At 36.8% G+C, this 27,344-nt stretch overlaps 1 protein-coding gene across 2 annotated transcripts in view; it reads left to right on the plus strand.

Annotated features, from left to right (window-relative positions):
• The window catches only part of HLTF (helicase like transcription factor), a 63,801-nt gene that overhangs the window by 23,918 nt on the left and 12,539 nt on the right, over positions 1 to 27,344 (plus strand). The window contains exons 9-20 of one of the 2 annotated variants that reach the window (XM_043474058.1): positions 569 to 644; positions 1,975 to 2,071; positions 3,640 to 3,719; positions 3,805 to 3,849; positions 4,716 to 4,805; positions 12,408 to 12,505; positions 16,756 to 16,899; positions 18,258 to 18,396; positions 19,092 to 19,227; positions 20,711 to 20,890; positions 24,945 to 25,069; positions 25,700 to 25,878. In XM_043474058.1, coding sequence (XP_043329993.1) covers positions 569 to 644; positions 1,975 to 2,071; positions 3,640 to 3,719; positions 3,805 to 3,849; positions 4,716 to 4,805; positions 12,408 to 12,505; positions 16,756 to 16,899; positions 18,258 to 18,396; positions 19,092 to 19,227; positions 20,711 to 20,890; positions 24,945 to 25,069; positions 25,700 to 25,878 — 1,389 coding nt within the window. The remainder of the gene's footprint in view (positions 1 to 568; positions 645 to 1,974; positions 2,072 to 3,639; positions 3,720 to 3,804; positions 3,850 to 4,715; positions 4,806 to 12,407; positions 12,506 to 16,755; positions 16,900 to 18,257; positions 18,397 to 19,091; positions 19,228 to 20,710; positions 20,891 to 24,944; positions 25,070 to 25,699; positions 25,879 to 27,344) is intronic. The other variant, XM_043474059.1, reaches the window with a different exon arrangement.

A 27,344-nucleotide genomic window follows, 5' to 3' on the forward strand; every position in this document is an offset into this window, starting at 1 on the left:
AGGAGGCACTCTGATACCTGACTGTTAGATCTACCCACTTTAGGAATTACAGAGAAAAAAAGGATGTCAGTGGCAGCTTAGCTTCACTGTAGATCTGTTATCTATTGAGTCCTGTGGTTCATGTGGTTCAGTTTCATGAGACTGAATAAACCTGCGTGAACTGAGTGAATTCTTCACTTCACTTCAGTTGCTCAGTTGTGTCCGACTCATTTCTCAATTTCTCTTGGTTTCAAAGTTTCTAGTGTTAGAATTCGTTTTAATTCTGAATTAAATCCCATAAGTGACTGTTTCTCACAGTAATATGCCATTTATAATTGAAGTTTGCCTTTTGTATTTCTTTTGAAAAGGTTGACACAGACTAGTTTTCTTTTTTCAGATACCTGTTAAAATTTTTTTCTTCAATTTGTACATTTTTCCTCTTAATGTACCTCCTTACATTGGTCTAGAACAGGGTACCCATTTAAGTAGTCTTTATTGTGTAAAGTAAAGCAGTATAAAATAGGATATATTTTTAAGTTTACTTAAAACTGACAGCAATACTATGTAAGAAATATGCCTTTTCTTCTAGGAATGTAATGTTTATGATGAATCTATGGAACTTGGAGGAAACAATACCAGTGAAAAGGCAGCTGGACTAATCAAAGGTAAACCTTAAGCTTGAACATGACCCCATAGATTTTTCCAATTTAATGATGTAATTCCACCTCTGGCTTTAGTACTGTACAAAAATTTCAGATCTTTTTTTCCTAAAGAATCTCGTGAAAACTGGTAGTCAAGAAAAATTTCATGAAGGAGGCCATGATGAAATAGAGTGGTAACACATTAAAGAAGGTGAGGAAGAACATTTTTGGTTGAGGAAAAAAGCCCCAGGAAAGGGCAGCTAACAGCAAAACAAAACAGAGTATCTTGCTCTGGGACCTCAGGATAGTTTGTGGTATTTATAATGTAAATAAATAACTGAATATGAATAAATAGGCATGAGTAGCAGCAGATTAAGGTAGACAAGTTAGAGCCAAATTAGAGCAGAAATGAAAAGGGATCTGTGGATTTAGCAGTTACATGGCTGCATTTAGCAGTTAGTGACTTTCATAAAATTAATTTCTGAAGATTGGTTAGAGCAGAGCAAGACGGAAAATGTTTTAAAATAAGACTATAATGATCATCAAAATACAGGTTGTTTTATCAGTGGCTTTGAAACAAACAAACAAAAAATAGGACTAGTAAAAAAAATAAAAATAAGACTAGTAGATGAAGAAATAGAAGTAACATCTGTGTTCTGTGACGAATTTTGCTATGTTTGAGACGGGAAAAATAGTTGGAGAGAGAGGCAGAATGAGGGCTTCTTGGTGGGGGCAGGGTTTAGGAAAAAAGTTGGTATGTAATGGAAAGAATAATTTGTTGGCCTTTGGGAGGAAATGTGATCAAGAAAATAGGTAGATGAGTTAGCATTAGAAGGAAAGGAAGTGATGCTGAGGAGAAATATAGTTAATTGAGAGAATTACAAAATTTTAAAAAAGGAAAATTGATTATAGAAGATGACATCTGATTTTCTTTATAAAGTGAAGTAGATCATCTGCTGGGAGTAAAAGGAGTTTAAAATCTGGGCAGAGGATCCAGTGTATGATAGTATTCCAGGTGAGTGGTAGGGAGGTGCTGTGATAGGTAGAAGAGTTGCTAAGTGATGCAAGGTTGACAACTGAGACTGGAAAGTGTACATTTATTATACCACTTGTTTATTGTTCATTTGTTTCTGCAGCAGCTCTCAGCTGCCTTAGTATAGCAGGAAATACAGTCAGTGTAAGGACTGACTGGATGACTACAGGGGAAATGACTAGGTTACAAAAAAGTTGAAGGTACTTTTGTGAGAAAATACTAGATTAGGAAACTGTAGCTATTGAGCTAGAACTAACGTTTTAAGAAAGATGCTTCTTGTCTGAGACAGTTTACTAATACTCTTTATCCTTTTCTTTGAAGTGGAAGGATCCAGATGTAGTGGAGAACCTGGTATTTCAGATGTCAAGGGAAAGAATAAATATCCAAAGTCAGAATTCCCTAGCTCCCGCCCCAAAAGGTAAACTCTGTTATGGTTTGATTTCATGTAATATGTTTAAACAACTTCTCTATTTTCTTACATATAGAAGAAAGATATAACCATTATCTCCACAGCATAGTTCTTTCAAATACATTCTTTAATTTCAAACTGCTAAAATCATTGTGACTTAGGGAGGTAGACTGTTCTCATTTTATAGGTTAAAAAGTAACATTATTATATAAAAGAAGTAATTGGTAATTTTTAATAATCACTATCTTTCTATCATTTTCCTATTTCTTTTACATAGGAACTGAGATCTCACTCTTGGGTTTTTTGTTTTCATTGAGACTTTAGAAGAGTTTTCTTTGTAAATTTAAGGAGTTGAGAACTGATGTATATTTATTGGACGACTTGACAAAAGCACTCTTTGCTCATCTGAGTTGTTTCTCATTTTACCTTTAGTAGAAATAAAACATGATAAAGTTGTTTATGGACAGTATTATATTAATGTAGACTGGAAGGAGAATTTGAATAAAGCCCATAATGCCCCTCTGATTTCCACTTGAGTTGTTAAGTTTATAAATTTTATTTATTCTCTGAGGTAGATCTAAATACTTGGCTTTTGTGTTTTGTTGTTCACCGTTGATACCTGCAGGTGTAACCTCAAATCTGAGTCCCTCTTAGCTATTCTATTTGAAATAGAGATTTCAAATCTTTGTTAATTTTTCTATCTTTAACACCTGTCTGAGCTGAGTATAAAACCAGGACTCATCAGTTTCCCTTTTATCTAGATCTCAGATCTTACATAACTCTGAACTGACCATGAGTCTGGGTAAGAGAGCACTATCTGCTGGACCAGATTTAAGTTCAAGGGTGGAAATAATGATGACATGGGAAAAACAACCAACACACAGACTATTAATTAATATATACTTACTGTGCAGCAGGGACTATTTTAGAGGCTTTACATGTGCTAACACATTTTATCGTACAGAGTGAATTGTATCTTTATTCCTAATTTCCAAGTGAGGGAACTGAAACTTAGAAGAATATTAGGTAATTTGCCAAAAGTCACATAGCAAATAAATGGTGGAATGGAGATTTGAATCTAGGCAGTCTCATTCCACAGTCCATTGTTTCTAGGCACTTAAACATAGTACTGTACTACTACACAGAATTTATAAGAGTTTTCCGTTATGAAAGAATTATATTTTTGCCTCTTAGCTGCTTACTTTATATTGGAGGGTTTTCTTTGATAATCAGAATCACTTCTTTTTTGTTCTATTTTTATACAAGTGTTTTAATTGAATTACCAAATACTGAATAAAGTGTTGAAGAGATTAGTATTCTAGAATTGTTTACTTTCTCAAATTTATTTTAATAATCATGCTACTGCATTTTGTACAGTTAAATGCATCTGGCTATGAAAGCAAAATGCTTTTAGCAAATTTGACTTTCATTTGTCAAATAAAATTTTTTTTCCCTTGAAATTTTCTCAAAAAATAAACCAGGGTAAGACAAAGCATTTGTGCTATGTTTATTAAACATAGATTTTATATCCCATTTTGCTTTGGGTTGATAAGAAAATTGTGTATACTTAATCTTAGGAGAAAACCTGCTGTACCGTACACTGAAAGTAGTGATTCAGAGGAAGTGGAACCAAGTGAATTGCCACAGAAAATGAAAGGTAGTATGAAATGAGATTGATCTGATACTGTGTCCTATATTTTAATTTCCTAGTGTGACCACGTTATATTTGGTTTTGTTTTTAGGCAAACTGAAAAGAACACAATCAGAGACTAAAGTCAGAGTGAAAGGTATGTTTATACATCTCAATATCCCCTATCTACACTTAAAGATTATTTAAGTAAAGGCTCATTGATTTGTATCTGTCTAGCTTGGAATTCTTTAGTAATAGGTCTTAAACTTGACTACTTTTTATGTTTGAACTATTTATGGAGCTTACCAAGGGTGTTAAATGAATGAAGCAAATTGAAAGAATAGTTTCAAATGAAAATCTAAGAGAAAATATTTAAACCAGCTTTAGACAAAATGAAAATCTTTCTGCTACTTATAAAATAACTTCAATAAAACCTGTTTTGTATATGTATAAATTGTAGTAACAGAAGCAGGGTGAGACTTCCTTTTTGTCAATATAGCTCAGCTGTTACTTAGCATTATACAAATTTACAAATGTTGAGTATCTTTACTTTTCCTTTGTCTTTAAAACATAACTTTACTTTGTTTATCTCCTAATCTGATTGTATCATATTCCTAAGTTAAGAAATTGTGTTGCATTTGGAAAATAACTCATCACCATTTGACTGATCTGAAAATTGGGCAGCATTTTCATGAAAAATTAAACGCCTGTTTCATTGACAGTCTTCTCCTTCCGTCTGGGAGCTGAATCACTCTGCATTTGACTGCTTCTGTTTTCTGATTTCTTCCTTAGGAGACACTTCAATTTATCCTGAATGACTGTTTCTTTTCTGAGCTAGAAAGATGCTCAGTGTCAAAAGAGGCAGTTTTGGTTACTAGAAATTATTTTATATTTATTTAATAATACAAACTCTTGAGAGTGTAAGTGGTATTATGTTTCCTATCCTTAGAAAGTTATCTGTCCTTAAGTACAGGAGAGAATTAGTTTTCATTTATCTTAATGATTCTGTGGTTTGTACTTCAGCAGGATCTTCTAAGGTTCAAGAGGATGCAGAGTTTGCTTGCGCACTTACTTCATCTACCCCTGCAACAAAAAAGAAAATGTTGAAAAGGGGTAAGTAAATCTGCTTTTGTTTGGTTTATTTTTTCTGTTTTTCAAATAAAAAATTTTTAAAGGACAAAAGTATAAAATATTACAAGAAAAAAGTAGAGAAAAAATATATAATCTCATTTTTAAAAGTACAATTTTATGTATTTTCCTATTCTATTTGTTTTAGTTCCATCAAAAATACAATGGACAGAGGTCTCTTACTCATCTGAGTAGCAGAGATACTGTTTCCAGTAAAGGCACAGAGCAATTTATGGCAGCTTTAAAACTTAATTTAATTTGGATTACTTAGAATTGTAAATATTTATTGTTGGTATGAGAAGAATTTGTTTTTTAATTAAAAATGTGAGTGATATTTATTATTACTTTATAATTTGTAATTCGTAGGAAAATGACACTGCTTAAGAGTCTAAGTATTTGAAATGGAAAGAGATTGAACTGTGGTTAAGGTGATCTAACAAATTATTTTATCTCTGTACCTTAGTATCTTCCATTTTCCATAATTGAAAATGCAGCAGACAAGTCTATTTTCATGGGGTTTATGTCTAATGATGAAGTGGAAACATGAAATAAACATGTAAACATAATTTAAAAGGTTTTTAATTTATTTTTTATTTAAGTGTAGTTGCTTTAGAGTATCATACGTTACAGGTGTACAGTTTTGAAAGGTACTACTCCACTTATAGTTATTATAAAATATTGGCTATATTCCCCCTGTTGTACAATATATCCTTATAGCTTATACCTAATATTTTGTACTTACTTCCCTACCTCTCCTTTGCCCCTCCCCTATTCCTGCTCCCCACTGATGACCACTAGTTCTCTATATCTGTGAGTCTACTTTTTTGTTATATTCACTAGTGTGTTTTATTTTCTAGATTCTCCTTGTAAGTGATATCATAAAATATTTGTCTTCTCTGACTTATTTCATTTAGCATAATGCTCTTCAAGTCCATTCATGTTGTTTCAAATAGTAAAATTTCATTTTTGAAAATATTACTTGTTTTATTTATTTTTGTTGTTGTTCAGTCACTCAGTTGTGTCCATTGTTTGAGACCCCATGGACCACAGCATGCCAGGCTTCCCTGTCCTTCATTATCTCCTGGAGTTTGCCCAAACTCATGTCCATTGAGTTGGTGATGCCATCCAGCCATCTCATCCTCTGTCATTCCCTTCTTCTCATGCCTTCAGTCTTTCCCAGCATCAGGGTCTTTTCCAAGGAGTCGGCTCTTCGCATCAGGTGGCCAAAGTATTGGAATTTCAGCATTTGTCCTTCCATTGAATATTCAGGGTTAATTTCCTTTAGGATTGACTAGTTTGATCTCCTTGCTGCCCAAGGAACTCTCAAGTGTCTTCTTCAATGCCACAGTTCAAAAGCATCCGTCTTTGGTGCCCAGCCTTCTTTATGGTCCAACTCACACATGTCCATGACTACTGGAAAAACCATAGCTTTGACTAGATGGACCTTTGTCAGCAAAGTGATGTCTTTGCTTTTTTACTACGCTGTCTAGGTTTTTCATAGGTTTTCTTCCAAGGAGCAAGAGTCTTTTAATTTTGTGGCTGCAGTCACCATCTGCAATAATTTTGGAGTGCAAGAAAATAGTCTGTCACTATTTCTGTTGTTTCCCATCTATTTGCCATGAACTGATGGGACCGGATACCATGATCTTCGTTTTTTGATTTTTGAGTTTTTAAGAGAACTTTTTCACTCTTCTATTTCACCTTTATCAAGAGGCTCTTTAGTTCCTCTTCACTTTCTGCCATTATTTGTTTTTAACTTTTTAAAAGTTAAACTTTTTAAAAGTTTTTAACTTTTCCTTTTGTTAGCTTGTGAAATCTTAGTTCCCAGACTCAGGATTGAATGTGGGCCTTAGCAGTGAAAGTGCTGAGTTCTAACCACTGGACCACCAGTGAATTCACCAAATTTCATTCTTTTTTAATGGCTGAGTAATATTCGAGTGTGTGTGTGTGTGTGTGTGTGTGTGTGTGTGAGACATCTTTTATTTCCATTCATCTGCTGATGGACACTTAGGTTGCTCTATATCTTGGCAGTTATAAGTAATGCTGCTGGGAACACTGGGGTGAGTGTGTTGTTTTAGAATTAGTGTTTTTATCTTTTTGTATATACCCAAGTGTAGAATTGCTGGGTCATGTGGTTCCTTGAGAAACTACCTTACTGTTTTTCATAGTTGCTGTACCAATTTTTATTTCCACTAATAGTATATGAGGGTTCCATTTTCTCTACAGCCTCACTAACATTTGTTATTTATATTCTTTTTGATGATAGCTGTTCTGATAGGTATGAGGTATTTGATACCTCATTGTGGTTTTGATTTGCATTGATGTTGAGCATATTTTCATGTGCCTGTTGGCCATCTACATTTCCTCTCTGGAACAATGTCTATTCAGGTCTTCTGCCATTTTTTAATTGGGTTGTTTGTGTTTTTGATGTTGAGTTATATGAGCTGATTGTATATGTTGTATATTAATCCCTTATTAGTCCTATTATTTGCAAATATATCCTCCCATTTAGTAGGCTGCCCATTTAGCTTATTTGTTTTGTCAGTGGTTTCCTTTGCTGTGTAAAAGATTTTAAGTTTAATTAGGTCCCATTTGTTTATCTTTGCTTTTATTTTCTTTAGGAGATGGATCCAAAAAGTATTGCAGTGATTCATATCAAAGAGTGTTCTGTTTTCCTGTAGGATTTTTATAATATCTGGCCTTACATTTAGGTCTTCAGTCTATTTTGAGTTTATTTTCATATGTGGTGTTAGAGAATGTTCTACTTTCATTTTTTTACATGTAGCTGTCCAGTTTTCAAATCACCACTTACTGAAGAGGCTGTTTTCCATTGTGTAGTCTTGTCTTTTTTGTTGTAGGTTAATTGATGATACGTGTGTCGGTTTATTTCTGAGCTCTGTACTGCTCCATTGTTCTATGTGCCACAGCCATACTGTTTTGCTTACTGTAGCTTTGTGGTATAGTTTGAAGTGAGAGAGCATGATTCCTCCAGCTCTGTAACAATCACTGCTACTAAACAGAAAAAGAAAAATGAACCTGTTTATAGGACAGCAGTGTAGACGCAGAGAGAGCAGACGTGTGGGCGCAGTGTGAGGAGGAGAGGGTGGGACACTGAGAGCAGCACTGAAGCATCTGCATTGCCTGTGTACATACCCTGACCCTTAAACGTGCGCGTTGCCCTGTGTACATACCCTGACCCTTAAACGTGCGCGTTGCCTGTGTACATACCCTGACCCTTAAACGTGCGCGTTGCCTGCGTACATACCCTGACCCTTAAACGTGCGCGTTGCCTGCGTACATACCCTGACCCTTAAACGTGCGCGTTGCCTGCGTACATACCCTGACCCTTAAACGTGCGCGTTGCCTGCGTACATACCCTGACCCTTAAACGTGCGCGTTGCCCTGTGTACAATCAGATGGCTGGTGGGGGTTTGCCGTATGACACAGGGAGCTCAATTCTGGTTTGCTGAGACAACCTAGAGGGGTGGGGTGGGGTGGGAGGGCAGTGCAAGAGGGAGGGGACATATGTATACCTGTGGTTGGTTCATGTTGATCTGTGGCAGAAACCAGCATACTATTGTAAAGCAGTTATCCTGCAATTAAAAATAATTAAAAGAAAAAATGAAAAGAAATGAGGACACTTTAAGAGAGTTCTGGGAAAGCACCAATCTCACTAATATTTGCATTATAGGAGTCCCAGAAGGAGAAGAGGAAAAGAAAAAGCCTAAGACGTAATAGCTGTGAAAACTTCACTAACCTGGGAAACAGTCACCCAAATTGAGGAACAACTGAGTTCCATACAGGATGAATCCAGGGAGGAACATGCTAAGACACATTGTAATTAAAATGGCAAAATTTAAGATAAAGAGTAAATATTTAATGCAGCAAGGGAAAAGCAGCAAATAACGTACAAGGGAACTCCCTTAAGGATATCAGTTGATTTTTCAGCAGAAACTCTGCAGGCCAGAAGGGAGTGGCTTGATAAATGTGAAGTAATGAAAGGGAACAGCCTACAACCAAGAATACTCTACCTAGCAAGAGTCTCCTGAAGATTTGATGGAGAAATCAAAAGCTTTATAAACAAGCAAAAGATGAACGAGTTCAGCACTACCAGACCAGGTTTACGATTAAAGGAACTTCTCTAGGCAAAAAAGGAAAGGCCACAACTAGCAACAAAATCACAGAAAGAAAAAACTCACCTGTAAAGGGCACACATACAGTTAAAGTAGAAAATCATCCTCATACAAAGCTAGTACGGAGGTTAAAAGACAAAAGTAGTAAAATCATCTATGTCCACAATAAGCAGTTAAGGAATACACAAGACAATTAGATGTAAAATATCTCAAAAATAGTAATCATAAGGGAGTTTTTAAAATGCATTTGAAATTAAGAGTCAGCAACTTAAAATAATCATGTATGTATAGAGACTGTTGTACAAAAACCTCATTAGTTCAGTTCAGTCACTCAGTTGTGTCTGACTCTTTGTGACCCATGAACTGCAGCATGCCAGTCTTCCCTATCCATCACCAACTCCCAGAGCTTACTCAGACTCACGTCCAATGAGTCGGTGAAGCCATCCAACTATCTCATCCTCTGTCGTTCCCTTCTCCTCCTGCCTTCAATCTTTCCCAGCATCAGGGTCTTTTCCAGTGAGTCAGTCCTTTGCATCAGGTGGCCAAAGTATTGGGGCTTCAACTTCAGCATCAGTCCTTCCAATGAATATTCAGGACTTATTTCCTTTAGGTACAAAACCTTATGGTAACTGCAAACCAAAATCTATAAAAAATATACATACAAAAAAGAAGAAGGAGTGTAAGTATAACACTAAAGATAGTCATCAAATAATAAGATAACAAAAGAAGGGGAAAAAAGACCTACAAAAGGAAAGCCAAAACAACTACCAAAATGGCAATAAGAAGATAGATATATATCAATAATTATGGACCAGATGTTCCAGTCAAAAGACATAGAATGGGACTTTCCTACTGGGCAATGGTCAAGACTTTGCCTTCCAATTCAGGGGATTCAGGTCAATCCCTAGTCAGGGAGCTAAGAACCTACATATTTTGGGGCCAAAAAACCCAAAATGTAAAGCATAATCATTATTTTAACAGATTCAATAAGGACTTTAAAAATGGACCTTCCCTGGTAGTTTAGTCAGTAAAGAATCCACCTACAATGCAGGAGACACAAGAGACTCTGGTTTGATCCCTTGGTCAGGAAGATACCCTGGAGGGGTGCATGGCCACCCACTCCATTATTCTTACTTAAGAGAATCCCATGGACAGAGGAACCTGGTGGGCTACAGTCCATAGCGTGGCAAAGAGTCAGACATGACTGAAGTGACTTAGCGAGCAGCAAACATGAAGAAAGTAAAGGAAAACAGTGAAATAAATACTGACCTAAGGTTCCTGGTTAAGAATTGTGAAAGGAGTACATCAAGGCTGTACGTTATCATCCTGCTTATTTAACTTATATGCAGATTACATCCTGTGAAATGCCAGGCTGCATGAAGCACAAACTGGAATCAAGATTTCTGGAGAAGTATCAGTAAGCTCAGATGCAGATGACACCACCTTTATGGCAGAAAGCGAAGAGGAACTAAAGACCCCTTTGATGAAGGTGAAAGAGAAGAGTGAAAAAGCTGGCTTAAAACTCAGCATTCAAAAAATAAAGATCATGGCATCTGGTCCCATCACTTCATGGGAAATAGATGGGGAAATAATGGGAACAGTGACAGACTATTTTCTTGGCTCCAAAATCACTGCACATGGTGACTGCAGCCATGAAATTAAAAGACACTTGCTCCTTGGATGAAAAGCTGTGACAAACCTATACAGTGTATTAAAAATTAGAGAGATTACTTTGCCAATAAAGGTCCATCTAGTCAAAGCTATGGTTTTTCCAGTTGTCATGTACAGGATGTGAGAGTTGGTCCATAAGGAAGGCGGAGCACTGAAGAATTGATGCTTTCAAATTGTGGTGTTGGAGAAGACTCTTGAGAGTCCCTTGGCCTGCAGGGAGATCCAACCAGTTAATCCTAAAGGAAATCAGTCCTGAATATTCATTGGAAGGACTGATGCTAAAGTTGAAACTCCACTATTTTGACCACCTGATGGAAAGAGCTGACTTATTGGAAAAGACTCTGATGCTGGGAAAGATTGAAGGCAGGAGGGAAAGGGGATGAGCGAGGACAAGATGGTTGGATGGCATCACCGACTCAAAGGACATGAGTTTGAGCAAACTCTGGGAGATGGTAAAGGACAGGGAAGCCTGGCGTGCTGCAGTCCCTAGGGTCGCAAAGAGTTGGACACAATTGGGCGACTAAACAACAACCACCTGTTTAAGAAGGTGATATTTGAACTAGCAGAGAAAGATGAGAAAGAGTTAAGTTTTGTCCAAAATCAGAAAATTAGAAATAGAAAATACTTTTTAGATTACTGTTGACCCTGACTTTAGAAATTTTAAGAAATGTGGGACTTCTCTGGCAGTTCAGTGGTTAAGACTCTGTGCTGCTAATGCAAGTAGCAAGGATTAGATCCCTGGTCAGGAAACCAAGATCCCAGAAGCCGTGGGGCACAGCCTGCCCCCGCCCCCCAAAAAATTCTCACAGTTTATAGGCAAGGAATAGGAACACAGTGTATGGAAGTGTAAATTACCTTGGAGAACAAGTAAGCTGTACAATGAACCCAAAGATACATGACTTAGAACTCTTGATACCTACTACGAGATGTGAGAAAATAGTTTTATCACATTATCTTAGCAACATATTAGAAAAAATGTCAGTACTGTCCAGTAGGGAAGTGGAAAATAAAACTGTAGTGTGTCCTTCCATAGGCTGTCCTGAGTGTCCTCACGTGGCAGCTGGCCTCTCCCAGAGAGAGTGATCAGAGAGAGGGGCTGACTAGACAGAGGGAGAGAGCATCTGAGTCAGAATTTGTGTCTTTCATAACAATCTTAGAAGTGATACACTATCATTTCTACCACATCCTGTTGGTCATGTTGTTGTTTAGTCGCTAAGTTGTGTCTGACTCTCTGCGACCCCATGGACTGTAGCGCACCAGGCTCCTCTGTCCATGGGATTCTCCAGGCAAGAACACTGGAGTGCGTTGGCATTTCCTTCTCCAGGGGATCATATCCACCAACTCTAGTTGAATGTGGAAGGGGGCTATACAAGATTGTGACTTTGGGGAATTAGATACCATTTGGGCCCATCTTGGAGTCTGATACCACATTAACTATAGTACAAATTCAGAAAACTGTGTAAAACAAATTTTAATAACTGTGAATAACCTAACAAGTATTAAGAGATGTTCCAGACTTCCTCCGTATGCCCTTTCTCAGTCAGTCATCCTCTACATTTCCCATAAACAATCACTATTCAGATTTTTAGTTGTATAAAGTGGCAAGGTAAAATCTAGTTCCTGTTACTTCATTATGGCTAGAAACAGAAGTTTTTTTGTTTCTTTTTAATTATTCCTAATTTCTCTTCATAGAGGCTTATTTTTGACATATCTTTATTGACTTCATGTATGTTTGAGAAAAAATAACACTGCTGAAAGATGTGTTGCTGATTCATTCTTTCAGGAGCATCTGCAGTGGAGAGTTCAAAGAAAACTGATGTTGAAGATAAACCAAGAACAACACTGATCATCTGTCCACTTTCTGTGTTAAGCAACTGGATGGTAAATCTTCACAGCCCTTTAAAAATATAATTTATATTTGTCTTACACTATAAAGAGAGTCATTTGTTGGGAGAAATATGGTTGCTCAGCACTTTATAGTTAAATTCAAATAATTGTTAATTGACTTGGGGTCATTTTTACTGAATTGAAATAATTTTTTTCTGAAAATGTATAGTAAAGAAAGAAACATTGTCAGTTGCTGTTGTAAGATTTGACTTGTACTTCTGCCTCTTTCCTTTCTGTCCCCTGAAGTAGGAAAGGTGTATAATTTAAGACCACATCATATTTATGAACTGTTGACATCTCTTTTTTAAGCACACCACTAATGATAACTTGTTTTTTTAACAGCTTATTACAAACATTTAATGAGCTCTTACGTGCTCAGTTTTTCCAATAATTTCCTAACTCTTTTCATAGATTTTCTCAATGAATCCTCACAACTAATATTCTCATTTTCCAAGTGACTGAATTAAAACACAGAGGAATTAAATAACTTGCCTAAGGTCATCCAGCCAATAAATGATGGAGCAAGGAGATAGTGTCCAACATTCTGACTCTAGAGCCTGTACTTTTAAGGCTGCTGCTGCCGCCTAGTTGCTTCAGTCGTGTCCGGCTCTGTGCGACCCCATAGATGGCAGCCCACCAGGCTCCCCCATCCCTGGGATTCTCCAGGCAAGAACACTGGAGTGGGTTGCCATTTCCTTCTCCAATGCATGAAAGTGAAAAGTGAAAGGGAAGTCACTCAGTCATGTCCGAGACTCTTAGCGACCCCATGGACTGCAGCCTATCAGGGGATTTTCCAGGCAAGAGTACTGGAGTGCTACTCGCCAGAAAATACAGTCTTTTTTATTTTTCCTTTGAGATTGCTTTTCTGTTGTAAACCATTACATTGAATGGAGCCTCTTTTTGTGTAGGAGCAGCTTGGTTCTATTTCAAGCTGCATGTTCTAATGAAATAATGACTGTTGGAAGCATTGTGAACATAAAGACCACTGAATTTGAGCTTCCATTCTTGCCACCTGCAAGGTTATCTGCATCTGTCCTCAACTTGCCTCCTTTTATCTCAGGCATGGCAGAGTTCCTACTCATTGTGAGATCAGTACGTTAGTCTATACATTAGATTCCATCTCTTTCTGCTTTTGCATTTTGTCTGTTATTTTTCCTCTTGGCCTGGTTGTCCAGTCTCTCTCCATTGGCTCTTTCATGAAATGTACTCAGATCCCTTTGATTTTCAAATACTTTCTCTTGATTATGTCTCACATTTAATGATTATGTCTCATTTTTAAAGGAATGATGGTTGAGCATATAGGGATAAGAATTAGAATTTTGCAATCTCTGCAAGTTGCTGTCTTCCAAGCCTCCCAGTGACATAACTGTACAGTACTGTAATAAGCAGGCTAGAAGTAACCTTTCCTTCCCGTCTTTGTCTTCAAATGTGGGAAAGAATCCAGTTAGAGGAGTAAGATACCAGTCCCACATACATCACATAATTTTTTGGGGGGTATTCAGGTTACTTATCCTCCCAGTGGAAAATTAAGTAGTAACTGCTATTTCATTCACACAGACAGACACACACATACAACCTACCACAGTGACTAGAAACTCAATACTATAGGTGGTCTTTTACCAAAAGAGGTAATTTTCTTTTATGTCAGATCTAATCTTTCCACAAATATTATCCGTTCCATTTCAAGGCTAACGCATTGATTGACTTTTCTCATACTGTTCTTTTTCTCCTTTCCTTTTCCACCAGATTTCTTGATATAATTCTCTGCATTTTCACCTTTAACGTTTCATGTTTTATCTTCTTTGTATTTTTGCCTTTGCTGTTTCAGATTTCACTCTCTCTTTAGGCCACAGTAAGTCTGGGTTTTGCTCCCATCTTCCTTAGAAACTCTCTGAACTCTCGTCCAAGACTTCATTGTTGCCGTGTCCAGTGAATTCCCTTTTTCTTTGCTCCTGCGCTGACTTTGTTTTCCTTTTATTACTTTTTGTTACCTGTTATTTTGTAAATCGTCTTTAACCCTTTTGGTAAATAGAGGGAATGAGCATAAATTACAAATTAAAAAATTAATCTTGTGTTTGTTCTTGGAACTTTGATATTCTTTGGTCCTCCACTCAAGGTTTTGTTTGCTGTCTCAGTGACCGTTGTTTTTCTCCACCTCTTCCGTACATCATATGTAGTCTGCCTTTTTTCTCCTAAGCTTTTTTTTTTGGTATTATGAAAATTTGTAATGAGATCCATGTTCAGTTCAGTTCAGTTCAGTCACTCAGTCGTGTCCGACTCTTTGTGACCCCGTGAATCACAGCACGCCAGGCCTCCCTGTCCATCACAAACTCCTGGCCGGAGTTTACCCAAACTCATGTCCATTGAGTTGGTGATGCCATCCAACCATCTCATCCTCTGTCGTCCCCTTCTCCTCCTGACCTCAATCCCTCCCAGCATCAGGGTCTTTTCCAACGAGTCAACTCTTCGCATGAGGTGGCCAAAGTATTGGAGTTTCAGCTTCAACATTAGTCCTTCCAATGAACACCCAGGACTGATCTACTTTAGGATGGACTGGTTGGATCTCCTTGCAGTCCAAGGGTCTCTCAAGAGTCTTCTCCAACACCACAGTTCAAAAGCATCAATTCTTCAGCACTCAGCTTTCTTCATAGTCCAACTCTCACATCCATACATGACCACTGGAAAAACCATAACCTTGACTAGATGGACCTTTGTTGGCAAAGTAATGTCTCTGTTTTTCAATATGCTGTCTAGGTTGGTTACTTTCCTTCCAAGGAGTAAGCGTCTTTTAATTTCATGGTTGCAACCACCATCTGCAATGATTTTGGAGTCCAGAAAAATAAAGTCAGTCACTGTTTCCCTGTGTATGTGCCATGAAGTGATGGGACCGGATGCCATGATCTTAGTTTTCTGAATGTTGAGCTTTAAGCCAACTCTTTCATTCTCCTCTTTCGTATTAGTCCTCTAGATTCAAGAATCAAAAGTTCAACACTTTTGCTTTATATTTTTCTTTGCTGGAATATTTTAAATTGTACCTCAGACTTCATGTCTTGTCTCCCAATAGAAGCATAAGCTTTGCTCTTTAAATATTGCTCTCTGTAGACTCTTTCCCTTAAACCTACTTTTATCATTGTATTTGTTCTCCTTAGACAATCTTATTTATTCCAGTGGTTTCATGTACTGATACTGATAACTTTGAAGACTATATCTACACTTGCATTATAGGCCAATATTTAAATTTTTGTGGTGTATTTCCCCAGTTAGATATTTTAAGGTGACCAAAATTTTAAAACGTCTAAAATAGTAATACTCATTACCTCTTTCTCATCTTTATGCCTGTTTTTCCTTATTTTTTAAAACTTCTCTGTATCATTATCACACAGTTCTTCTAGTGGTTTTTTAAGTTTCGGAGTCTTCTTTTGTTTTCTCCCTTGCCTTCATATTCCGTATTTAATTAGTTCTCGAGTCCCCATCAGCCCATGTGCATGTCAGTCCTTCCCGTTCTGGGCTGGCTTTTGCCGTTCTGGTTTAGGTCTTCGTCCTCATCAGTTTTCACCTGACAGTTTCCCAGCTGTGTCTCCTTAGTGTCTTCTCTCTCTCTTTCTCATCTTTTGTATTTTTGCTTTCTGCTCAGAATCTCTCAGCTCTGTTGTTTTCTTAAGTTAAAAAAACCCAAACAAAGAACTCTTAAGTTTTAAAAACTGATCATGTTGTCAAGGAGGGCAGCAACCTGGTCTTATTTTTTCTTTAGCTGTACCATCTTTCTAGTTTATACCTGACAAATAGTAGTCTTACAATAAGTGAATGAAAGCGGATACTGTGCTTGAAACTCTACCTACATTCATGAAAAGATTGCTTACTGCTCTTTTATGGTTTAATTTTTAAAATATTGAGTCACTAACTAGAATCATTAAAGATCCTTTTTGTAGAATACTAAATTTGAAAAAACCTAATTACTATCTTAAAAGAGCTTGGTTGCTTTTTAACTTCTAAAGATGATGCAGCCGCTCACTGGTAGGGCCAGGCAAAATTTATATAATTTATTATTACTGTAAATATGTCAGTTTCTCTGACAATAAAATATTAGTATTGTTATTGTTGTTTTAGTTTAGATTGCATGAAACTTGTTTTTATGGGATTTTAGTAGTTTTGACTTGTGAAACTGCCAAGACAGTACATTTTATATACATATTAAACCTGATACTGATCTTCTTATTATTAAAATATTTCTTATTTTCTTTTAGGACCAGTTTGGACAACACATAAAATCAGATGTGCACTTGAATTTTTATGTTTATTATGGTCCTGATCGTGTTAGAGACCCAACCTTGCTTTCAAAACAGGATATTGTTTTGACTACATACAATATTTTAACTCATGACTATGGTGTAAGTGTGTTGATGCTCAGAGATTTTCAGAAGTTGAATTTAAGAAATTGCTTCAGGTTTCTAAAGTGTTCTAAGTTTTAGGCTTTATACTCTTCTCTTTTTTCTTTCTGAATATATACGAAATAAATAGGAAATTTTTTAAGTAAAATATTTTATTAAAATTAATTTCACCTACATCTTGTTACTTAAGTGTGGCTACTGGAAAATTGAATATGACATATGTGGTTGCACAACAGTCCAGTTGGACAGTGTTGCTCTAGACCCCCTTTTCAGAACCATTCACATGCATACCTATCCATATAATTTAGCATATAATTTCAGGAACTGGTGGGAGTGCCCTGAGTTCCTTCTGTGGGCTCTACCTCCAGATTAAGGATCTCTGTTTCAGGAGTTGATGGGTTTCTTCAGATGTGGAATTTGCCACATTATCACTGCACAGGTGGAGAAACTTGAGCATCAGGCTATCCTTCCAGCCGTGATCACAGCTAAGCTAGCACAGGGACCCCGGTCCTCTGGTCCTCTTGGCTGCCTGGTCCTCATGTACAGGTGTGGAGGGCAGGCCCTGGGTGTTACCTCTCAGAGGGTGATGCTGCCGTTCTGCCTCTCTTGTCACCACAAAAGAAAATTGCTTTTTAATATTTTGCCAAAAAAAAGAAGGTTCAACTTCCTTTAGATAATAATTTAGGGACATTTTTATAATTAGACCACTTAAATTTTTAAATTTGAATTTAAGTGTATCCAGCAATTTGTCAATGAATTCTTTTTCTAATTTGGAATATTGTTTTCTGTCACAATGATTTGATAATTGTTTATCTCTATTTAAAAATAAGCTTTTTTAATATCTGAAACTTAGGAGTTTCCCAATTCATTTAGGATTCTAATTGTCTAAATTCCAGTTATTAGGTGAAAATGTTCTCCAAAATACTTTATTATAAAAATTTTAGTCTTCAGGTAAGAACATTGATTTTTACATAAAAAAGCCATTCTGCTATTTCAAATAATTCTTATAGCTGACATCATATGTCATATGTTTGAGGCATAACTTAGTGTTTTGAACCATGGTCTCAGCAGGAAGCTAGACAACTTGGGTTTGAATGCTAGCTCAGCACTTCCTAGCTGTGGTACTTTGAGCAACATATACCATACCTTGGTGCTTCAATTTTCTCATTTGTAAAATAGGAATAATAATACTTTATAAGTTTGTGAACATTCAATAATTTAATGTATGTAATGCTTAAAGAAGTACCTACCACATAGTAAGTGATGATATTAAGAAATAACTCAATGTTATTATCAAATTACATAAGGTATTATTTTAATTTCCTGTGTCTTTAATTCATATGAAATATTTATTTTAGACTAAGGGTGATAGTCCTTTACATAGCATAAGATGGCTAAGAGTGATCCTGGATGAAGGACATGCCATACGAAATCCAAATGCTCAGCAAACAAAAGCTGTACTTGATTTAGAAGCAGAAAGAAGATGGGTTTTGACAGGTAATGACATGGATTTTGAGATAGCATATACTGTCTCACTGGATTTTGAGATAGCATATACTTTAGAAAAGTTAATTCCAAAATATGTATTGTTAAGTACGTTATGAGGTAACTTGTAAATTTGAAGTGGATATAAAGTCTCTCAAAAAATTAATTATAGAAATCATTTAATAAAACTGATTTTTTTTTCATAACTGCCCATGATACAGCAGCATTTGAATTATCGTTTATTTATACAACAGTCACCAGAATAATTTTTCAACATTGGAATTTGACACTTTAATTCTCCAATCAGAATCTTGATTTCTCTGCTTCCCATGTTGGAGCTTGTTTGCTACATGTGAACCTGTACTAGAAGATGGGGACAAGAATATAAACTCAAAAATTAGTTTTTTTCTTCTTGCTAGTCCTGCTGATTTAAAAATCTGATAAGCAAATGTTCTTGATAAGGGGAAAGTGGAGTTTACGGCATCTGTGTTCTTTTTGTTAGTATGGCAAGTGAGAGCTAAAAGTTAGAGCCAGACTGGATTTTGAGATTGTGTATGTTTAACAAAGCATTATAGTCGCAGCTTAATAGTGGGTATGCTTAGAACTAAGTGCCCATTTTCAAGTGTTGTCTCAGTTAATTGGGCCAGGTGGATATTTTGATTGTGTACTCTCGCTGTGGAGTTATAAGAGTTTTCTGTTCTTTTTAGGCACTCCAATTCAGAATTCTTTAAAGGACTTGTGGTCTCTTCTTTCCTTTTTGAAACTAAAACCATTTGTTGATAGAGAGTGGTGGCACAGAACGATACAGCGCCCTGTCACAGTGGGAGATGAAGCTGGGCTTCGGTAGGTGATTGCACGGCTGAGAGCTGCAGATGACTGTTAGCAGCTTGAACCAGTTGCCACTTTCATTACCATTTTAACCTGACTGTTGTGGCTTTCCTCTCCAAAACGTGTTTACAGCTTAATGCATTTGACTCTCAAAATCTGATCATTCTTGTTTATGGAGATGAAAATTTCTAACTACCACTAAAAGGTTAACCAGACTTTCCCCTGATTTTAGTCAAAACTGTGAAGAAAGAGCAGAGCTGCATAGTCTTGGTGTGTTGCTCTTACTCTCAAAACCACCATTAATAAACAGTGGTAGGAAAAACATTATATGCTCAAGAGAGTCCAGTATGCGCTGGATTTTCATAACTTATCTTGTTTAAGCTTTAGATAGTGATCATTGAATGATCTGATAATACAGTGGCATCACCAAGAGTTTCTACAAGAGAGAAAGTTGTTTCTGGTGGAGATAGATAAAAGTTGAGAACATAAAAATCAACTTGGTGATAGCCATTTTGCAAGGTATTTGGCTAACGTGGTTCAGATTTTTTGCTACAGCACTGGGTTTCAGACAGGGCTTAGGATTAGCAGTTTGTGAAATCATAAAGATGGCAGCTAGCATTATAGCTGTTCATTAAAGAAAATGAAACAGAGTAGAAGATTTAATAAAACAGCAGAGTGTATCCCACACAATATCATTTTGTGAAATATTCGTTTCTGTCATGTGTGTGTTTGTGTATATGTTGGATAGAGTAAAATGAAAAAGGTTCAAAAGCCACTAACCTAGCTTGCAGTGTTGTCTACTTGATTCCTTAGAATCAACTATTTAAATTCTTATTTAAGAAATTGTATTTATTTTTCAGTGTGAGGAAAATATCTTTTCTTAAGGAGTTGATATGCTTCCTTTTTCCCCTGATACTGAGAAAAGAGAGTGTAAAGGTTGTAGAATCTAAAAAGGCATTTATCCCTCTTCTGAATTGTCACATCATGTTTTTATTTTTGGTATTCATTACTTTATAAAAATTACTTATTTATGTACTTTGATTTTCATATTACTGGAGAAACTTTTTGAAAATAAGGTATTCTTACTCATTTTTATGAACGTATGATACTTAGTATAATGCCTTGTGCTTAATAGGTGCTTATTAAGAATTTGAGTGTCAAACATTGGGTTATACAGTTGACAGACTTGAGAAGTAAAAAGGGTTAGTGATTAGAAAAATGGGGAGAAGAGTATAAGAAAAATAAGGACAGAATAAAAGATTAAACTGTGACAGGTACTGAATTGAGAGCAAATTTAGATGCATTTTGTTGCTCTAATTTTCTCTGTAGAATATGTCTGTCATTATCAGAGTGGATAAAAATCCCTAAATAAAGGGTTTTTGGTAAAATCTTTGCTAAGTTTATAAAACTAACAGATTAATATATTTGGTTTTGTTCTCATTGGATCAACTTATATAGGAATAAAAAGTTATATAATTATTTGTTTTATTTTGACTAGGCGTTTGCAGTCCCTAATTAAAAATATTACACTTAGAAGAACAAAGACAAGCAAAATTAAAGGAAAACCTGTTTTGGAGTTACCAGAACGTAAAGTATTTATTCAGCACATTACACTTTCAGATGAAGAGAGAAAGATTTACCAGTCTGTGAAAAACGAAGGCAGAGCTACTATTGGGAGGTATGGAGAAAGAAAGCCATTTTAGAAATTAGTTTTCTTCTTTGTTGACTTTAATGAAGAGTCTTTTTAGAAATGTAAGCTATAAAAGCCTTCAGTACACTGAAGTATAATTTGTTTTAAGTATTCAAACTACTTTTTTACAAATTAATAGTTGGAGTGAAATAGTATTATAATTCACCAGGTAAGTAACTCCTGCAGTTAGGAAAAAAAATTTATGTGAAATGGCAAGTTTTGAATTGCTAGTCAGAAGACCTTGCTTGCTTCTATTCCTGTTTTTGTGACACGGGAGAAGATTAAAAGCGTTGAAAGACGTATACATAGGGAAAATAAACCTATTAAGGACTAAAACTTGAAATTTTTATAGCGTTCAGGGAAGATGATTTCACCAAGAAGGTGATATGTGGGAAAGGATTGAAAGAAGTTTGGGGCTAGGGGGGCATTTCTGGCAGAGGGGAACAGCAAGTGTAAAGGTCCTGAGTTGGGAGCAAACCCGAGGAACTTGAGCAACAAAGAGGCAAGTGTGGCTGGATAATACGAGCAAGGTGGAAAATAGTGATGATGGTAGAGAGCTGTGGAGCAGGGGCGGGTGACAGTTATGTGAGGCATTGTGGCATGTCTCAGGAGCTTTGGCTTTTATTGTTTCTGAGATTTAGGAACCTCTGAAGTGTTTTGAACCACAAGAGTGACTTAATTTTATTTTTATTTTAAAGTATCACTGGCTGTTGTGTTATTTAGGAATAAGGAATAGGGAGAACAGTTGGGACTCCTTGGGTGGCGCTAGAAGTAAAGAAACTCCCTGCCGGTGTGGGAGACACAAGAGCCACAGGTTCCATCCCTGGGGTGGGAAGATCCTCTGCAGGAGGGCACGGCAACTCACTCCAGTATTCTTGCCTGAAGAATCCCCATGAACACAGGAGCCTGGTGGGCTACGGTCCATACGGTTGCAGAGAGTCGGACGTGACTGAAGCGAGTTAGCACAGGGAGAACAGTGGCAGTAATCAAAGTAAGAGATGATGGTGTTCTTTTACTGCAGTAGTAGTGATGAAGAGGGTGAGAAATGCCTAGATTTTGTTACATTTTGAAGGGAGAGCCAACAGAAGTTGCTGATTTATATAGTATGGGGTGTGAGAAAAGTGGAAGATTACTGCAAGGCTTTCCACATGAGTGACTAGAAGGATGAAATTGCCATTTGCAGAATATGTCTATGGGAGGAGCAAAGTTTTTTCAGGGAAAATGAGAAACTCTGCTTTGGACACATCGATTGTGATGCCTGTGTGTTTTCCAAGTGGAGATGTCACATACTCGGTTGGATATGAGGTTAGAGTTCATAGGAATTTTCTTGGTTTGATACAAACTTGAAAGTCACCTGTGTGTAAATGATAATTAAAGCCAGGAGACTGGATAAGGTCACCAAGAGAATGAGTGAAGTTAGAGAAGAGTTCTAACAAAACAAAAGTAGCTGGTGAGGTAGGAGGAGGCTTCTACTTCAGTATCTGGCACTCAAAAGGAATTTCTTAAACTGAAATAATGACTTTCAGTGTAAGACATGATGCCAGGAAGTAGTTAGACTATTGGTAAATGTTATTCTCTTTGAAAGGTTGAAAAAAAATAACTGTATTGAAACTGTTCTTAGAGAAATAAGTATTTTAAAAATATCTTAATAGGTAATACATTTACAGACATTGAGCAGTTATAGGTGTTAATGTAATCATGTGAAAGTGCCTTATGTGTATTAATTCACAGCAATTCTATTAAGTGACAACAAAGATTACCTGCATTTTACTGAGGAAGAATCTGAGACACAGAGGCAGTTAGTTGACTTACCTTGTGTCACGCAGCTAATGACAGAGCTGGTGCTTAAACTCAGGCAGTTTGATTCTAGAATTCATAAGTTTAATCTTTATATTGCCTGTTCCTTGCATTCTTGAGTGTTGCTGTGGTGTGCGTGCTCAGTCGCGTTTGACTCTTTGTGGCTCCACGGACTGGAGAGCCCACCCAGGCAGGAATACTGGAGTGGGTAACTGCTTCCTGCTTCAGGGGTTCTTCCCGACCCAGAGATCACACTCGGGTTGCCTGCGTCTCCTGCATTGGCGGGTGGATTCTTCACTGCTGTGCCACCTGGGAAGCCTGCGTTCCTGAGTCCTGAGACGCGTTTGCCGCCATAGCACCACCCTCACTAGTGACACCAGCACACAGAGGTCACTCGGTGTAGTCAGCTCTGTTGGGAGTATTCTGCGTGGGCGACTTCCAATGCAGTGGTCCCGTTAGGTGTGTGCTGCGCCAGTGTCACGGCTGAGGACGCGCAGGGCACAGGGCGAGGAGCCTGCCCGAGGCTTCACAGGTAGACTGAGAGCCAGGTTTTGGATTGAGACAGTTTCGCTCTGGACTCTGTCCTCTTAACCATGAGGCTGTATTTCTTCTATTGCCCTCATACTTAAATTTCAGATTGCCTTGGTATGTAATGGTATATAATTTTTGGATCACTCATTCTTCCTTCAGAACCTTTATTGTCTTTTTTCTTTATTTTATATTGAATCTTTCCCTTGAAAACCTTGATTTTATTTTTATTCTTTTCTTTAAGGCCAACAATTTCACCAGGACCTTTCTCTCTTAATTTTTCCTGGAAGAAGTGGTATGATTTAAATCTGTAGACTCCAGGATTCCCCTGTACCCCTCTTTGGGAAAGTTTTCTTAAATATTGCTTTCTGCTCCATTATTTTATTTTTCTCTGTGTATGTTGGATAGTCTTTGTTTTTCCATAGGTATCATTTTACTCTGATCTTTTATGTCTTTCTGTTTAATTTTGCTTTTCTCAATCCTGTTTCCCACATTCTTTCCTGCGTTTTTATCAGTGGCTAGTCCGGTGGCTCAGTGGTAAAGAATCCACCTGCAATGCCGGAGACAGGGGTTTGGTCCCTGTATGGGGAAGAATCCCTGGAGGACGGCATGGTAACCCACTCCAGTATTCTTGCCTGGAGAATCCCCTGGACAGAGGAGCCTGGCGGGCTACTGTCCATAAGGTCACAAAGAGTCAGACAGGACTGAAGCGCCTGAGCGCGCACACACACACGGTCTCCTTTATGCTGGCTTTCCTGTGGCTTTCTCTGATGGTTCACTTTTCTTTCTCGCTCTTTAGCCGTCCCAGCTCATTTTTGATCTCTGTTTTGTTTTGCCATACCTTTTCAAAGTTTTGTCTCTGCTTTAAGCTATTGGTGTTTTTTTAGGAGGAACTGTTTTATCAAGTGGTGGTATCATGGCAGAATTCTTGGTCATAATTTTTAATTTGTTCTCTGGCACCTTTTTTTGGTGAGTTTCCTTTTGATGCTATTTGTTTTCTCCCTCGATCAGTGCTGATTATTACTCTCATATGAGTGTCTTGAGTTCTTTCTGGACTAGCAGTTTGCAAGAGATTCATACAAAGGGATAGGAATTTAGTTGTATCCTTGACTGGTAAGGAAATATATCCTGTTTAATTTTGACTCAGGGTGTTACATGTGAGTTCTTTCAACAGAGATTGGAAGCTTTAGGGTTCCTTATGATATGGAATGCTGTGCTTGTAGTATTTTCTGAAAAAAAAAAAAAAACAAAAAAAACAAAAAAAACAAAACCACAGTAGGTCAGTGTGTTTCCGTATTCAGTTTGTCTTCCCTCTGTCCTGGTATAAACTTGTCCTGGGATGTTTAAGCCATGAGCCATGCACCCTGCTTTTATTTCTGCATGTAAGACACGGTGGTTTTCTCCTTAGGGCATGCTGTCTATTTTGAAGAACTGTGCTCCGGCAGGTCTGCTTGAGATCTGCAGTCATCTCTCTCATTATCTTCCTGTTTGACATTAACTGTAGTTTGCAGCCATTTCTCATATACTTTGCTTTATTGATGTAAATCTCTCCTGGTTTCATTAAAGATAAGAGTTTACTTTTCTGTTTTCATTCTTGTTTTGAAGTGATTTCTAGGGAAGAAGAGAACAATGCTATTTTGTGTGTGCGTGTGCTGTTTTAGAATAGGAAATACTGTTGTTTAGAGGCCTTCATAGTATTTAACATTTTTACCTCTAGGTATTTTAATGAAGGGACTGTCCTTGCACACTATGCAGATGTCCTGGGTCTTTTGCTTAGATTGCGGCAAATTTGTTGTCATACACACCTTCTTGCAAATGCAGTGTCTTCCAGTGGTCCGTCAGGTAGGTAAATGTGATTGGTTTACACATTATATTTATTAGAGATATTTAAATCAAAATAAGAAATCGTTCATGTGGCCTAAATTTGGTTTGTCAAATGGACATTGATTTTTGTATAGGACTCAACTAGAAATATACTCAAAAATCTCTTTAACAATGAAATGGAATATTAATGAGATTTTCCAGGATTTCCAATGATAGTCTTAGAAGAAAGGATCAAATTGATCATCAGACTTTTATTCTATGGTAGTACCTGCAGATTGTGTTATAATATTGTTTCTGTGTAAGGTATGTTATGTGGAACTTCTGAATTTTTCTTAAAATTTCAAATTTAAATCATGCTTTTTACCTATGATAAAAAAAAATAAAAGACTAAGAACTACCCAAGCGTAGAGAGGGAGGTGGGAGGGGGGATCGGGATGGGGAACACATGTAAATCCATGGCTGATTCATGTCAATGTATGACAGAAACCACTACAATATTGTAAAGTAATTAGCCTCCAACTAATAAAGATAAATGGAAAAAAAAAAAAAACTACCCAAGCAAAACTTTCCCCTATATAAGGAAGATTAAGATTGTCTAGTCATATTACAAGTCTTCCTCTGAAATTAATTATTCAGCCTTTTCTCTAGGGAATGATACACCTGAAGAACTACGGAAGAAGCTAATAAAGAAGATGAAGTTAGTTCTGAGCTCGGGTTCTGATGAAGAATGTGCAATCTGCTTGGACTCCTTAATGGCTCCTGTCATAACACATTGTGCACATGTCTTCTGCAAGCCTTGTATCTGCCAGGTCATTCAGAATGAGCAGGTGAGTTTTGTGCCCAGTACAGATTTGGTGTTTGACGGAGTGTAGTTCCAGTGTTGAGTGTAATGAAAACCCAAGCCCAACAAGGGCTACAAGGAGTTTTTCACTTGGGTTTGCTAGTGCACCTTTCATAGTTAATTTTATCAGTGTGTATTTTTCATGTAACTAAGCTTTTGTCATATAAAAAGACATAGTTTTGGAGGTGTATTTCACAGTCAGTGTTTTAATTCTACTGACTCTTCAGATCATTTCTAAGAAATAGACTTATAATGTGAGACACAAATTTAATTTAAAATTTTCTAGTAAAACATCCATTTTTATAATGCATTTTTATTTATCCAGTATATCTAAAATATAAAAATTACTAATGAGATGCCTTATATGATTTTTTTAAAACTTAGGAGTTCAAAATTCAGTGGTATTCACAGTGCAGTAAGATTAGATCTCAATTACAGGAAAAAAATTGTTAAAAATTCAAACACATGGAGGCTAAATAACACGCTTCTGAATAACCAACAAATCATAGAAGAAATCAAAAAAGAAATCAAAATATGTATAGAAATGAATGAAAATGAAAACACAACAACCCAAAACCTATGGGACACTGTAAAAGCAGTGCTAAGGGGAAGGTTCATAGCATTACAGGCTTACATCAAGAAACAAGAAAAAAGCCAAATAAATAACCTAACTCTACACCTAAAGCAATTAGAGAGGAAGAAATGAAGAACCCCAGGGTTAGCAGAAGGAAAGAAATCATAAAAATTAAGGCAGAAATAAATGCAATAGAAACTAAAGAGACCATAGCAAAAATCAACAAAGCTAAAAGCTGGTTTTTTGAAAAAATAAACAAAATTGACAAACCATTAGCAAGACTCATTAAGAAACAAAGAGAGAAGAACCAAATTAACAAAATTAGAAATGAAAATGGAGAGATCACAACAGACAACACTGAAATACAAAGGATCATAAGAGACTACTACCAGCAGCTCTATGCCAATAAAATGGACAACTTGGATGAAATGGACAAATTCTTAGAAAAGTATAACTTTCCAAAACTGAACCAGGAAGAAATAGAAGATCTTAACAGACCCATCACAGGCAAGGAAATCGAAACTGTAATCAAAAATCTTCCAGCAAACAAAAGCCCAGGACCAGATGGCTTCACAGCTGAATTCTACAAAAAATTTAGAGAAGAGCTAACACCTACCTTACTCAAACTCTTCCAGAAAATTGCAGAAGAAGGTAAACTTCCAAACTCATTCTATGAGGCCACCATCACCCTAATTCCAAAACCTGACAAAGATGCCACAAAAAAAGAAAACTACAGGCCAATATCACTGATGAACATAGATGCAAAAATACTTAACAAAATTCTAGCGAACAGAATCCAACAACATATTAAAAAAATCATACACCACGACCAAGTGGGCTTTATCCCAGGAATGCAAGGAGGAATGCAAGGATTCTTC

Source organism: Cervus canadensis, chromosome 7 (genome assembly GCF_019320065.1).
Source record: "Cervus canadensis isolate Bull #8, Minnesota chromosome 7, ASM1932006v1, whole genome shotgun sequence".
Taxonomy (NCBI): Eukaryota; Metazoa; Chordata; class Mammalia; order Artiodactyla; family Cervidae; genus Cervus; species Cervus canadensis.